Source organism: Mya arenaria, chromosome 10, assembly GCF_026914265.1.
Source record: "Mya arenaria isolate MELC-2E11 chromosome 10, ASM2691426v1".
Taxonomy (NCBI): domain Eukaryota; kingdom Metazoa; phylum Mollusca; class Bivalvia; order Myida; family Myidae; genus Mya; species Mya arenaria.
Window position 1 is genome coordinate 40,851,201 of NC_069131.1, and position 15,180 is coordinate 40,866,380.

A 15,180-nucleotide genomic window follows, 5' to 3' on the forward strand; every position below is an offset into this window, starting at 1 on the left:
TTTTAACCAACTGAAGGTTGATGCCGATGGTCAGTTATATTAAAATCCATTTGCCTGAACATTAGCATACATTTTGCATTTAATCACTATTGGATAATTTTCAGAATTCTCTCAGCAGATATTATTCAGTTCTGTTGGAAACATAGAAAGAACGGGATACATGTCAAGCTTAAACTCAACATGGTACCTTAATGCTGGTAAGAGAACCACTTTCTTAGAGAGACAAAAAACTCCAATATATATATATATATATACATATATGTATTTCATGTAATTTTTTATTTTCGTCTATATGGTCTTTCTTTAAATCAGTTTGTTTCATCAACAAAGCCGTTTTTTGTAACCCTGTAAACAAAGCCTTCATCATTTGTTTCGGTGAGTTTAAATACCAGAGGAATGGTTTCGCTTTTCAGGAACTTTGCAAACCACGTTTACAAGACTAACTTTGAAACCTTCAGTTTTGGAATCATTTGAATATCATGTGAGGCAGAGATCATGTTTTACCATGGCATATTTTGGGGACGTTTCTTCAATTAATGTAACCACGGAGTACCACAACCAAAATACAGGATCCTTCATTTTTAATGTTGTTCCAGGAACTGATTTGAGACATTTAGCTGTAAGTTAAGCAAAAAAACTTTGTATATAATGATTAAGAAACAAACTCTGAAATCCTTAGTGTTACTAGAGGATTAACTCACTTAAAGAGTAATTTTCATTAACAAAGTCAAATGTTATGAACATCTGCAGTTTTTTCTGATGTTTTATATGGATTCATAAGTAACCATGAAAAGAATAACAAAGACAAAAAGTGCACGTTTGATGGTTATAGGTACCTATAAGTGTTGGCAACGTGAGAGTGCGTATATATGTCCATATGGTAAAGGTAACTCCGAGAATAATGTCAGCTCTACCAAACACGGCTTCATTCGGAATAAATAGAATTAGTATGGATGAAGGCGAATGCCATAACATAGGACATGGTGAGAACTTTATACTGCTTATGCGTAGAAGAGGTGCTTCTTTGGATTTGCAAAGCATTATTTGAATTTGCTTTACTACGGATATGAGTGAAAACGAACTCAAACCGAATTCAAACCGATAAAGATAGATTTGCGTTATGCAACTTTCGACAGAAATATCGTATTTAGTTTTTGTTAACTTTTAACATACGTATATATAACCTAATGGAAGTTTTATTTTATGTTAATGAATTAATTGTTTTAGATTGCCCGTCAACTATACCATACCTGTGCTTAGATGGAAGTTCATGTTACACTGAGGATCAACGTTGCAATCTCAATAAGGACTGCCTGGACAATTCCGACGAAACGGAAAGCTGTGGTTTGTAAAGTTGTTGGTTATATATAAATATTTCCATAACATTGATGAGTAGTATGGAAATGTTAAGCGAGATATACATATTTTGTTACTGGCAGTTAAAGACTTTTCCTTTTGCTCCTTTGTTAAAGAGAGGTAAACTTGAGTTATAAATTGAAAGACATATTTTATCCCTGCAGTTGCAGTAGAAAACTGAATATTTTTCAGGGCATGGAATAACATGCGATTTTGAGAAGGTAGATATGTGTGGGTACACAAACGTGTCGTCACCGAGGGTACATTGGGACGACCTCGACGTCGTTCGATATATGCAAACACTTTGGCAACGACGAGCTAGCAATCAAATAACAAGACCTTCGTTCGATCACACATATTCAGAAGTAGGCCGAGGTAAGTTTGTCAATTTGGTTTCTGTATAATTGAGCAATTTTAAGTGCATTGATTTTGGGGGTGTATTTTTGTTTTCAGTTGTAATTATAATAACAATATGATATAATATAATATGATTGCATCTGTTTCATTTGAATAAAAATGAAACTGTGTGTTGAATTGTTTAACAAGAGTTTCAATCGAGTACCATCCAACATATATTTATTATATCGATGCATATGCAGTCTGACTTTGTTTTGTTGTTACTCTAGTTTGTTCAGACCTTAGTCCCGTTCTTCTAAACAGTGTATTCAATATTTGTGTTAACAGACATGTCCCCGTATTGCCGCTCAGAAAACAGTTGTAAGAACACGTGGCTTGTTTTTACAGGACATTTTATGACATCAAAGAATCATGAGGGCTTAATGGATGAAATACGCTATGTGGATATTGAGACCATGGTATCACCCGTCCAAACATTTACCGAAGATGGCTGCATTACATTTTGGTACTACTTAAACAGTACTAACCACCAACCAAAGTCAACAACAGCGCAGATATTTGTATATTTACTGTATGATGATACACAAGAGGAGCAATTGTTTTGGTAGGCCATTTAGGTGGCATAGTAATAGTGGTTGGCGTATAAACTATAAAGTAAAGATATTCTAGCATTAAACATTATGATTTTGTGACTCGGTCGTTATTTTTCAAATTTTAATCTGACTGTTTTGTTTTTAAATTTCTTTGTCTTATAGTGTTGCCACATTGACATAATTATGTAAGAATTATCACTTGAGTCCTTCAAGTTTTCTTTTGACCATTTGTGGGACATGCAACTTGCTGTTTACTATTTGCGAAATCGTATGCAAAGTCAAAGCTGTCAACAAACAATTTTGGGCGTTCTTTATTTCAACGCATTCCTTGCTTAGTTGGTTTGTGTATTTATTTCATGATCTTTCAAGCAAATCATATACTTTTCGTGGTTTTACTATTTTGGAAATACTATTTTTCACCAAAGCACGTCAAATGTTTTAAAAGCATTTGAAAAATGAAACCATCGTTGTCATTCTAATATACTTTAAAGTTGAATTGCGGATAGTCACCAAATTACCAAGGTTATTACTTGATAACTCAATGGGTTTTGCTGACTTCATGTACAATTAAGGATAAGAAACTTATGGTTTTGGACTGTTTTCCCTCTAAATTAAATTACGATTACCACTTCTAGTAGTTTCGAGTTTTGGTTAGGTTATCCTTTAATTGTTACTATTGTCTCATTATTTTTAAAATGACGTATTTAAACGCCAGCAGTATCTTGCACCTTCTGTATAAACATAACACTGATGGTGATGGTTTCATGATTTGGATTTTGAACAAAAGAAAGATGGTGAAATAAAACAAAAACTGTTCAGTGCATATGAGTTTTAGATTTAACATCATCTAAGTCAAAGACATATACCTATTTTACCCGTTCATTGAAAATTTTACAGTATTCCATACGTTTTTTACGTTCCGGTCATTAACACAATATTTGCTGCAGGTATGACCATGTTAACAGACATTTTACAAACTGGGTTCAGGGTGGCGTTCCCGTTGCAGCTAACATATCGGCTAGACTGAAAATTACCGCAAGGACGTCCATTTCCCATGACACGTATACAGGCGCAGTGTCCTTTGACGATGTAGAATACGTAGCAGGAGAGTGTAACATAACTCGTATAGGTATAAGTTGCTTAACACTAGCCTGAATATCAATTATGATTACATGTTTTCATAAGCTTATTAGATATCCAGTAGTGAAATACAATTTATATTTCCCCGTTTTAAACATTGAAAATGTGATTTTTATCCGTTTTTTTGTACAATACTAATAGTTACCAGGGCTCTTGCATAATTTCAACGACGTCATTAATTTTTCAAAATACAATTCGCATACTATTTGGCGCTTTCTTTTTGATGAACCAGAATAATCTGTCTTCTTATATCCTTGTTTAGGAATATAATAAAAACATGTATGTTTTAGTGTGACATCTCAAACCATTTAACATGGTCAACATCAAAAGCGTAGATTTCATTCATTGTCTCCCAACTTTAGCTTTACGTGCACATTCGGTGAAATATATTGCTCTAGTACTCTAAAACAAACAATTATCCTCGATATTTACATGCGTTTACATGTATACAACTTAAAGATGACATCATTTATATAAAGTTAAAAGGCAGTCATAAAATCGTTAACATTTTGCGATTTGTATGCTAAATCTTCATAAAATTAACTACATATACATTATTCAATTTGTCTTTAAAATGAAAGCTTTAAGTATGGAACTGTTTTAATTAAATATCTTGTTTAATATCTCAAATACCACTTAAACGTAAGTAGAGGTACGTTTATTTTATTTAACACAACAAGCACCGTGTAATAATAAAAGGCTGTCTTTGTCGTGTCACTTTCTTACTTCTCATTATGACAGAATGTGACGCCGGCATGATACGTTGTTCTGACGCAGTGTGTGTACCTGACAATTTACAATGTGACGGTAACAATGACTGTCAGAATGGCGAAGATGAGCGGCATTGTGGTATAAATTTACAGCTTGTAGCTGTTTTGTTCATGACAATGTGTTAAAAGGAAATATGTAAAACTTAGAAACAATCCCAAATGTTTTGGTGAATTGTTTATTGCATTGTTTTTTAATTGTTGTTATAGTCTTGAACAACATTAAATTTGCTTATCTCATTGTATCTGAAGTAGAATGTTACCATGTGTTTTATCAACATGTATACGATACATTTAGATCGACCAAATGGAGCATTTAAGCTGCTAGGAGGGGATGACAGCTATGGGAAAGTCGGATATTTTTACAATAAGATCTGGAGACCAGTATGCTATCCTTCGGGACAGGCAGAACAAGAAATGTTCTCACTGCATACAGCTACCCATATTTGCCGGGAACTTGGATTTAGGTTAGAATGTTTTTTTTGTTTTGCTTTTATGAGGTCAAATATGTTTCTCCAATTGATATATAAAGGCATGAATTCGAACTCGATTGTTTTTAATTGGTCGTAGTTATTTCACGCCACTTCTTTTCTTTAAATCTTTTTTGGTTTTCGTTTTTAAGATATGTTAAAAATCGCAATTCCCAACTCAATTTTAAGAGGAAATGCAGAAGCTTTCAGTGACCGGCTGTGGGAAGCGCACGTTACAACAACAATATCGCTTACGTGCAATACAGACGGACAATGTTCGACCTATGTTGGCCATGGCGAATGTGATAAATACACGTATTTAAGATGCTCAAATGATGGTAAACATGTTTAACTGTAATAAACTTTGTCATCCAAATATAACTAATTGTTCTTCTTGTACAAATTCCAGTTATAACGTTTATGATAATCGCCTGTAATAGTTTCTGCATTGAGAACAAGATATTTGTAGTAAGTAATAAAATAAATAAACACTCGGTAACAATGTAATGTATACGATCCATTGCTATGTTGGTAGAGCATGCATAAAAATTAAAATTAAAAATACATTTTGATTACACGATGATGTTTAAAGGAATTTACATATGTAAAGGAGAACAAATTTATGACAACTGTTAATGTAGGTTTCAATTTCTGTTTACTTTTACAAAAACTAAATGTGTTTTAATACTCATTGTGGCTTTTATTTTAATTATTTTTTTAAACATAAAGTATGTTTCTCGGATGAGATATTATGTCCTGGAACAACGTCCAAGTGCATCCCAAGGTCAATGTTCTGTGATGGCCACTCCGATTGTCCCGAGTCCGGCGATGAAAAAAACTGCTGTAAGTATCTATCCCACATAATATCCATTGTTATTGAGTTAAGCCTCGTTTTACATTGTACACATAAAAAAATGCAAGTGTTATCGTTGGCTCATTGGAGCTCTTGCTTTTAGCTCGTCGCCATTTAATCACACAAGCAGTGAGGACATTTCTTAATTACATCACCCTACGGTATCTAAAATGTTCTGTGGTCCGGTCTTTTGAGTAGTGTATATATAAATAGGTATGTGTTAGGGAAGAAAATAGAAACAAGTATGTGCAATGACAATAACAAAGTACAAATGTCAACACAATCAACATCGATAACAAGATAAAAGTGATTGGTAACATATTTTTCGCCGAAGCAAAGGGGCAATACCTCTTTTGTCCTTAAACACGACATATAGTCTAATTTATAAAAGCTTTTGAATTATATGCATTGCTCAATCAAAACGGCAAACGCGTAACTGTTTCAGATTGCGAAGGTCAAGCGATAAACAAGACATGCTCACTTTTCGAAACCGAATGTAAAAACTGTGGTATGGTAGACATTAACTCACATTATTACAATTAAATCAAACCTTGTATCATTATTATTATTATAACGAGTTTAAAACTGTATAGCTTTTAGGTAATTGATATACACGCACCATTATACGTTTGCTGATACACGTGTTACAACTTAAGATTTTCTTATTTTGTATCTTGACTCAACATTAAAATATGAATAACGTAAACAACATTTCATTTAGTAACCTGTGCCAGCGCCGGAGGATATGAATGTCAAAACCACGAATGTTTGCCTTTATCTGCGAGATGTGATGCAAAACAAGATTGTGCTGACGGCACGGACGAATACAAATGTGGTATTGTTTAAACGCAATCGCCAAAATGAATATAAAATTCATTTTGATAACCCAATGTAATCTGACTAGATTTATAACAATAATATGAGGTTTAATAGCTACAATGATAATGGTTATATTAGTCGACCAAATTGCATCATCATCATCATCATCATCATCATCATCAGCATCATCATCATCATGCGAATAACATTATTTACTCACGCGTTAACAATGACTGTCATTTTTTTCTTCAATTGCAGTTCTGATCCTTAAAAACGGAACTACGACCGTGTTTTATCAAGATAAAGCCAATGCCGTGTATGAACGCATGACCATATGCGTGGACAGAATCACCAAAGTTGACGCCGACATCCTGTGTTCATTAGCTGGACAAGGGTTTGTTTTAACTTATAATTAATATCTTTAGTATTCAAATGAAATACTTGCCTGTAGAAAATGTGTTACTTGATATTTATTCAACTGCATGCCCGATCTTATCGGCATGTGTCATCCAATGTAAGACGAACGGATTGATACTTATTTATACTAAATAAGTCTCTCCAAAGATCGGTTCACACTACGTTAAGTACCTAATTGACTGAATTGTAAAGTAATTTAGTGAGATATGTTGATGTTTTATGTGTTTATCCTTGATTTAAATAGGTTTATAAAGGAGATAACTACGCAAAAACTGTCGATTTCTAACGGCCTTGCCCTAAGAGAAGATGGATACAAATATCATGACCTTACGTTAGGTGCCGTAAGGTAATCGCGTTTTATTATTTTTATCAAAATAACATGTTTTGATCTTACATCTATTGCGTTAAGTATTTTTTCGATCAACTATTCTTACAAATGATATGTTCCCGTTGTATTTTAGTAACTGTTTTCCGGTACGGTTGATCTGCCAAATGCCAGGTATGCACATAGTAAAAACAATCATTTATAATTCGTGTGTATAATACATATTTTAGAATTCTAAATGTTTATTATTTGAGCATAATGGGTTTTTTTAATAAAAAATGCTACCAGCTTGATTGTCATGTCTCAAGATAGAGCTAAACAATACGACAACCGATATTCGATACCTGATCGGCTTTAATTACAGAGTGTGGTACCACCGCAAACCAAGACAACTTGGTTAATACGTTTATTATCCGAGGTGACGATGCTTACATCGAAGACTGGCCCTGGTTTGCCCTAGTTATGGTTGGGACCAACTTACTGTGTGGCGGGACTCTCGTACATCCATCCTGGATCGTCACTGCTGCACACTGCCTTGACTTGTATGTCATCTTGCAAGCATAACATTAGATGTTGAAACATAAAATGCATACAATCTGTAAAAATGTTCAATCGGAAGTAATATACATTATATTGTTTGTCCAAAAGTGTATAAGTCTCAGTATAATAGGGACTATTCATTGACAGATGAAGCACTGCCCACGGTTTCTACAACCATTTTAAGCGGTATTCTGCGCCACACACAGCTATTAACCAAAACTCGTTCTTTCCTGTTTAAGCATTATTTCAAAATGGTTCATGTAGTAATGATTATAGCTAAAAAATCTGGTCCTTCGGATGCATTGACTACGTCATAAAGAGTCTTGAAAAATAAGAAATAATACCGCCCCTTGAAAGCAGATCGTTGACAGTATTGAAGACAAATGGTGCCGATGAACAATCAGTCAATCCCAAACTGAAACTTTCATTATTTGTAAAGATTGTATGCTAATAATTGATTACATTTGTAAGAATTTATTTAACAATACCTCTATCGGGACTCTTTAATTAGACGCAAGTGAGCTTGCTACTACGCGACCCGGATAACCTTTGGTTGTTTTGATTTTAGGTCTGTACATCTATGATGACTGATTCCCCCTTTCTTTCTCAGTTATTCATGTTAATATCATTTTCTTTGATTTTGTTCAAGTAGTTATTTGTCATGACTTATTCTCTTACAGTATTGACGATTACCAGTATCAGGTTCACCTCGGAGTTCAATCTACAGCTGAACCAGGCGATTGGTCACAAGTGATTCCTGTGGATCGATATCACGGTAAAACCATTAAGACACGTATAACAAGCTCCACGCTGTATGGAATTCAAACGTGTATTGCGGTATCAAATCAATATATATTAGTGTCATCACCGAAGAAATATATATATAGTCAGCACATTTACGGCTGCTTTATATTATATTAACATTATAAATGCAATTTAACATGTATTTCTTTATTTGTGAATTTGTTTGTTATTGTGATAATTAAAAATGATTGTTACAAATATATGAATGTTTGTATTTGTCGATTTTGGCAAATATTCGGCCATAAGGGTTTACGACCTGCTTTAAATAAATGTTCTGTTCTATTACCTTATTGACCATATATTTTCCGTTATATGGTTTTATTTGTCTATTTAATGATATGCACAAAAATGAAAAAAAAATCAGTAGTTGTATAATGACTAAATCAAAGAAAACTAAATTGGAAATGGTTAAATATTTAGGTAAATAAGTGAGTATTTTCTCTTGCAGACTACGGATATATTGACAGGCCATACCCGAATTATGACATGGCGTTGTTGCATCTTGAACATGAAGCATTGATAACAAACTTCACACGAGCCGTATGCCTTCCTGAGGCAAATGCCTACCGCTCGGTTGAGGCCTATGTTGGTGCCGAGTGTTTTGTGGTCGGATATGGGATAACAGAGAAAATGTTTAACGGTAGTCTGGTCATTACATTTACTAATTAAGTAATCGGAAATAATGCTACAACATGAACAAACTTATTTCATTGCCAACAGGACTAAACGTTGAAAAGTGTATGAAGGCAAGCACTAGACATTCATATAGGGTATACATATCTGGTTAATTTTGGACTGCATGTCTCAGCTTAAACATCAACAAGATTTATGTTTAAATGACTCTATTTACACTTGTCTAGATCCCACAGGCAGGTTAGAGGTTTCTCCATATCTTCGGAAGAAACGGGTGAACATAGTTTCATATCAGTACTGCAAAGACATATGGCTACAAGAAAATGGATACTACAATTTTCCAACTGACGTCATTTGTGTAGGAACGGAAGGTCCCGATTCCCCTATATGCTTTGTAAGTATCCATTAGATATTGAACAAATATTTATATTTAATAAATCCAAATATCACGTTGTTTTTGTGACAAAGAACAATGGATACTACATTGTCAAGCCCAGGAGCCAATCACATAACGAAAGGCCTTTTAAGACGCGCATCGATATTAGTTTGATCAGGTATAGAAACTTTAATGTCAAGCTATATATATTTAAAAACATATTCTTTTACATTCTAAAAATAAATTGTTTGTTTCGTAATCTAATTTAAAACATCCAACACTATAGATTTCAAATAATCGGCCTAATGATACGTTTGTTTTAAAGATGGCCCCGTGTCTCTAACATTAGTAAATCGGACGACACTCATATTATCATTACATTTGACGGCTCATATTATCGTTACATTTGAATAGGGAGACTCTGGCGGACCACTCGTCTGCAGGGCAGACACTGCACGATGGGAACTACTAGGTATTGTAAGCTTTGGGTTCGGAAACTGCTTGCATGACATAGTTCCGAGTGTGTTCACGTCTGTACCCCACTATACGGAGTGGATTGACAAGCATTCAGGTAAATAAGACACTGTTTTATTTTGTTGTTTTTTTAAGCTGGAGGAAATCCCAATGTCAAAGTTTTCGACATAGTAAAAATGATGTTTTATCATATGCTTCATGTTTATTTATTATAGATAAAGGATAAAATATATTTATAAGTATTATGAAAGGGATAATGGTCAATTTAGAAATTTCATCCCGCTCCCGCCGCGTCCAAAATCGAACGCCTGTGTAAACAGAGCTGGAACTGAATTACAATGACGTCATTTCCGAATATAAGACTACGTTCGAATACAATTTGGTGCACTTTTCTGTAAAACTACAATTTACTGTTATTTAAGCATATACCAAACTAGTAAGAGTTTGTTTCAGGGTACGTTCACTATAGTTCTCACCTTGCAAAGAAAGATTGCAATCTTTAACTGAAACAAACATTGATCCTCTTTAAATTGATTTTTGTAAATCTGGAGTATGTTTTACTTTGATTTTCGCAGACAACTCACAACGCCTTATAATTTTGTTAATGTTTTACCATTTCAGGAATTTACAGCAAGTCTTTTCCAGGAAACTAAAAAGCGAAATGCGTAGTGTTTCAATCACAAATATTTTGCCAATACAAAAAACCCGTATGCCAATATAATATATATGATTTATTCCCTTTCATCGCATCACAATATGTATATCATTCCAGCACATGCTATCGCCTGTTAGTTACATACATGATGAACAGTATTTGTTATTTGCTAAAAGAGATGTATAATGAGTGTCTTGATTTTACCTTGTTGTAGTTAAAACATGTATAATGAAATTAATAAAAATATGGCTAGCAGTTTTTTTTCTTATACTATACTATAAGCTTTCATATTGAAAAATGTGATATTTCAATGTACGTTGTTGCTGTTGACTGTCAGGAAAGATAAAAGTCACAAAAAATAACATAATCATAAGCTTTTTTGTTGAAATTTAGTATTTCACTCAACAATTTAGTTGTTAGTAATCACTGCAGTTTTCAATTGTTGAGTCATGTAACTAGTATGGGCTATACCAATCAGCTTAGTACCTTTTACATGTTTCCCATTGTGAACCAAGTGACGGAAGGCAAATACCATATTGAATCTTTGCTAGAGGCTGTATTCCAGATTTCGAAGCCAATCTGTGGCAACAGAGTTCCGCGTTTGATTTGTAGACTTTGTCAATTGCACATCATGGTTCTCTGAAGAATCGACACGCTTCGCCGATCTGTAGGCAGTTTGTAGTGCTGTGAAAGTCACGACCAAGTAACTTAAGAAGAGCTTCGTTTCTGTTGAAAATGGTTTGACCGTTGTTTGAGGCAGAAATGGCTGAAGTTTTAGTCGGAACATTTTCCTGTGCAGTAGCAGTAAGTTTTCTGTCATCTTTACTGGCTTTCCGCATTGGTTCCAACATTTTAGCAATATCAGCCAAATGTTTCTTAACCCCATCATTTCGATACGAAAACAGAAGCCGTAAAATTTCATCAAAGTTAAGGTTCACAGACTCTGTCGCAATAGTCTTCTCGTTGTCATTCACTGTGTTACCAAAAGCGTTTCCTTCATCGACTGAAACATCGGATTCGCTATTATATTTTGCCATTAATCTGTCTATATCTTCACGTAATATTGAAACAGCCAAATCTAGATCATCAAGTTTAGTGGTAACATCATTACTATTTTCGTTTTTCGGCCCCTCAAAATTCCCTGCATCTTGGACCTTGCTGAAAAGAATACAAAATTTATGTGATATATAGAATTTAATTAAGGCAATTACAAGTATAACTGTCAGACAAGCATATATGTTTGTCAAATATTCTTTACATTCATTAAGGGAATTTTCAAACTGATTTGGTTTATCCAGTGTAGACGAGCTCGAATATCTGATGTGAAAGGTATCAGATGAACAGATAAGCTTTTCATATATTTGAGCCAGTGTTGGTAATATAAAACGTTTTGGTTTCGCTTAATAGTGTGCTGATCGCTGATAATTAATTTAGAAAGAAGATGGCCGTAGATACCTGATAAATAAAGTAACTGCAGTTTTTGTTCTGAATTTTATCTGAAAACGGACATGAATTTGCCCTGTTACTATCTTGAAAGACCCGAAAAGATTCTTTGTAACATATTTACCTTTTGTTATCCTTTCTCCTCAAATAAACCTCTTGAAATGATAATAAAATGATGTAATATCACTAGGCATCAAGATTCACATATTTGAGTATTACATATTTTAGTTGTAATACAGAGATACGCTTACCTTATTGAAGAAATAAGATGCGATCGTTCTTCCATTTCGCCATTTGTCTCTATAAAATACAATTATTCAACATTAATGGTTTCTAAACATAAGTAGGCTTCCACATTATCAACAGAGTCATATATAAACACAACTGAAGTTATTGATAGACCTACATGTGTAATTTGTTCGACACTTCTGCGGTATACACCTAATTATAACCAACATGTATCAGCCCTACTATATAATTGCATTTTGTAAACAAATCAAAGCTTTATATATAATGACATAATTGACAAATACTCACTAAAATATGAAGTTATTGAGTATGATAGATGTTCAATAAAAATATTCTTACCAATGGAATGAACCAAACCAATAGCTAAAATCAATACTGCTTTCAACATAGTTTCCTATAAGTTGATTCTATGCTACAATTTTATTCAACTAATATTTGAAGTCTAGTTGTAAGCTTATTTATATTATGCTATAACCTAGTAGACATTCCGACTCCCCAATTTTCGTTTAATCAGGCATACACACGATAAGAGTTTGATGCCCGTCGGGGTGTAAACATAATGTTGATTAATAAATAATTCACCGCGGTTTCAATTTATGTTTCTGTTTTGGTTATATTTTGTACATTAGTGCGAGCAATCGCATGACACACTCCAGATCAGAACGTTAAATAATGAGGACGAACGATACATAGGATATGTCTCGAGTCGTCATTTAATACACAATGCTTTTCAACGAGTTTAATAAAACCGTGCATTGTATGATGACGAGTGGCTTTTGTTGAAATAAAGGAAGATGTTCTGTAAAAATCTTAAGATGGAATGTTTATGTATAGAAATTGCCATATTTGTTTTGTCAAGCTCCTTCCGTAAAAAACGGTTGCATTTGGCCCAACTTTGAGTGGAATAAGACTGTTTAAAAACTTCAAAAACAGGTAACAATATTTGGTAGTTTTCAGAAAACACCTTCGATAGGCTAGTAAGTCAATACTTGAACAAGCTCAAAGGAAAAAAAGTCTTACAGCAATCAGTTTAAGTTTGCATGGACAGAAAGGTTTTGTAGGTAGTCTATTTAAAATAATTTACTATTTTATTATTTGAAACAATTATACCGTAACCGAATTTATTTTTGTGACAATTTTATACTACTTCCTCATTTTCGAAGACAAATTTCCGAATAAGAACATTATTATAATAAACGATAAACGTAATATAATCGGATCAATTTCTGTTTGTTTTTTTAATAATATTCCCATGTTTTCATCTGCCTGGATCAAAGTGAAGGTGTATTTAAGTAATAACCGTAGACCTTAACCACTTCGACGGACTGTGTTGAGGCATTGTACAATCTGCAACTGTCTGAAAACAAAAACAACATATATTCGCGTGTTAAAAATGTATGAGCTCCAAAGCACTAACCGTTTTACCCTTTGTGTTATATATACCAATAGATAAACCAGTTAAAACACTTAAATATTCGATACTGTTTGGATTTATAAATGGACATTTTTGAAACTCAGTCGGCAAAACATTATTGTAAATTACAAAATCATGATGAATTTCAAAATGAATATTGAACATCTTACTTCGAGGTAAGAAACACAATCCCAAAATTACATATTTGCCAACTGTCGTTTGCATCAGTGGTATAATATCACAAAGCGCCGGTGAAATCGGGGTCACTGCAGTAGTTTTCCGCGTCTGTTAGCGTGTCCTCGGGCATGTTAAGAGACATAATGCCACGAGCGTGAGGTGTTTATACGTCCCTACGTTGACAAGTCTTTCCATTAGATGTGATGTTCCATTGTAGTCAACCTGATTCGATGTACTGATACAACCCCCACCCCACCCCGCTGAGTCTGAAAAGTAAGCGTTTTTTAACAGAATGTGTATACTGATTTATTTTAGCGCGATATTGAAAACAGCTGAATGCTGACAATAATCGCTCTGGGGTCGACTACAAAACTGCGTCCTTTTTAAGAAGCCACGAGAACGTACTGTTTGTTACAATCGAACCAATAAATTCTCGGGTGAGAGGCGGATACCTATACCACTAATATCCCTATATAAATACTCAATGAACTATACTGAGGAAATGGATAAGTGATACTTTCCTTTAGATTCAAATAATTTGAACTCAAAGTAAAGGTGGAATCAAGCGCTTATTTTACAAAATAAAATAAAAAAACACAAAAAACAATAATAACCTCTAACGTCTGATAATTCATGTTATGGATGCGTGTATTAGATAATTCATTCGAAACGCATTGGTTTATTTAGCAAATTATTTGTCTTAATTAGACAGTTTATTATTTGTTTCAATTTGATAATATCCTGGGCGATCGGATTTTGATTCAGTAAGTTATTTTATGTGTATATATCGTCATCATTTGTTGAATATTTTTTTAAATAAATTCTCCAATTGATTTATGTTTGATTTATTGTGAATGTGTTATATTTATCACGTAAAGAAGGCCACAGATTTAAAACAAAAGCGATGTACAATCGATAAAGATATGGCTGTCATAGCATAGACTTATATAAAAAGGTTATTGAATATTTAAAAACAATGAACAAGTATTGTGCGCGACGCTAGTAGCGCATTATTTATAAGCGACAATGTGTTCACATGCTTACGAAGTCGCTTCCCGTCCCCTCGAACGCACCAGGACGAACAGAACTCTTCGAGCAATGTAAAGTGTCGGCAAACCATTTTTCATTTCTTTGTAATGTGTATTACCGTGAACAAAAACCTTTAACGAAACAACAAATACGAGTTGTATTTTTTTGCAAAACAGAAGTATGAAACCATAGCACTAAAACTGTGTATACCCTATGGCAAACGATTAAAACACTTAAAAAATTAAGATATCAATTTTATAAAAACAATGGATATGTATTTTTACGTCTG

At 33.8% G+C, this 15,180-nt stretch overlaps 2 protein-coding genes across 7 annotated transcripts in view; both read left to right on the forward strand.

The window, feature by feature from the left end:
- Positions 1-6,543, forward strand: part of LOC128205431 (uncharacterized) — a 26,055-nt gene extending 19,512 nt beyond the window's left edge. For 3 of the 6 annotated variants that reach the window (XM_052907043.1, XM_052907044.1, XM_052907046.1), the window contains 13 exons: positions 105-197; positions 414-619; positions 833-983; positions 1,228-1,344; positions 1,549-1,731; positions 2,101-2,317; positions 3,254-3,435; positions 4,188-4,295; positions 4,512-4,680; positions 4,873-5,021; positions 5,413-5,526; positions 5,982-6,044; positions 6,258-6,543. In XM_052907043.1, the coding sequence (XP_052763003.1) occupies positions 105-197; positions 414-619; positions 833-983; positions 1,228-1,344; positions 1,549-1,731; positions 2,101-2,317; positions 3,254-3,435; positions 4,188-4,295; positions 4,512-4,680; positions 4,873-5,021; positions 5,413-5,526; positions 5,982-6,044; positions 6,258-6,382 (1,877 nt within the window). In that variant the 3' untranslated portion in view covers positions 6,383-6,543. Of the gene's footprint in view, positions 1-104; positions 198-413; positions 620-832; positions 984-1,227; positions 1,345-1,548; positions 1,732-2,100; positions 2,318-3,253; positions 3,436-4,187; positions 4,296-4,511; positions 4,681-4,835; positions 5,031-5,412; positions 5,527-5,981; positions 6,045-6,257 lie in introns of those variants that run through there. The other 3 variants (XR_008256247.1, XR_008256248.1, XM_052907045.1) reach the window with 3 other exon arrangements.
- A 75-nt stretch (positions 6,544-6,618) lies between these two features.
- On the forward strand, positions 6,619-11,044 carry LOC128205444 (chymotrypsin-like elastase family member 2A). The gene is made up of 9 exons (XM_052907080.1): positions 6,619-6,749; positions 7,017-7,118; positions 7,234-7,271; positions 7,462-7,639; positions 8,318-8,412; positions 8,890-9,081; positions 9,302-9,468; positions 9,865-10,021; positions 10,546-11,044. The coding sequence occupies exons 1-9, from the start codon at positions 6,682-6,684 to the stop codon at positions 10,575-10,577; spliced, it is 1,029 nt and encodes a 342-aa protein (XP_052763040.1). The 5' UTR covers positions 6,619-6,681; the 3' UTR covers positions 10,578-11,044.
- The last annotated feature ends 4,136 nt before the right edge of the window (positions 11,045-15,180 follow it).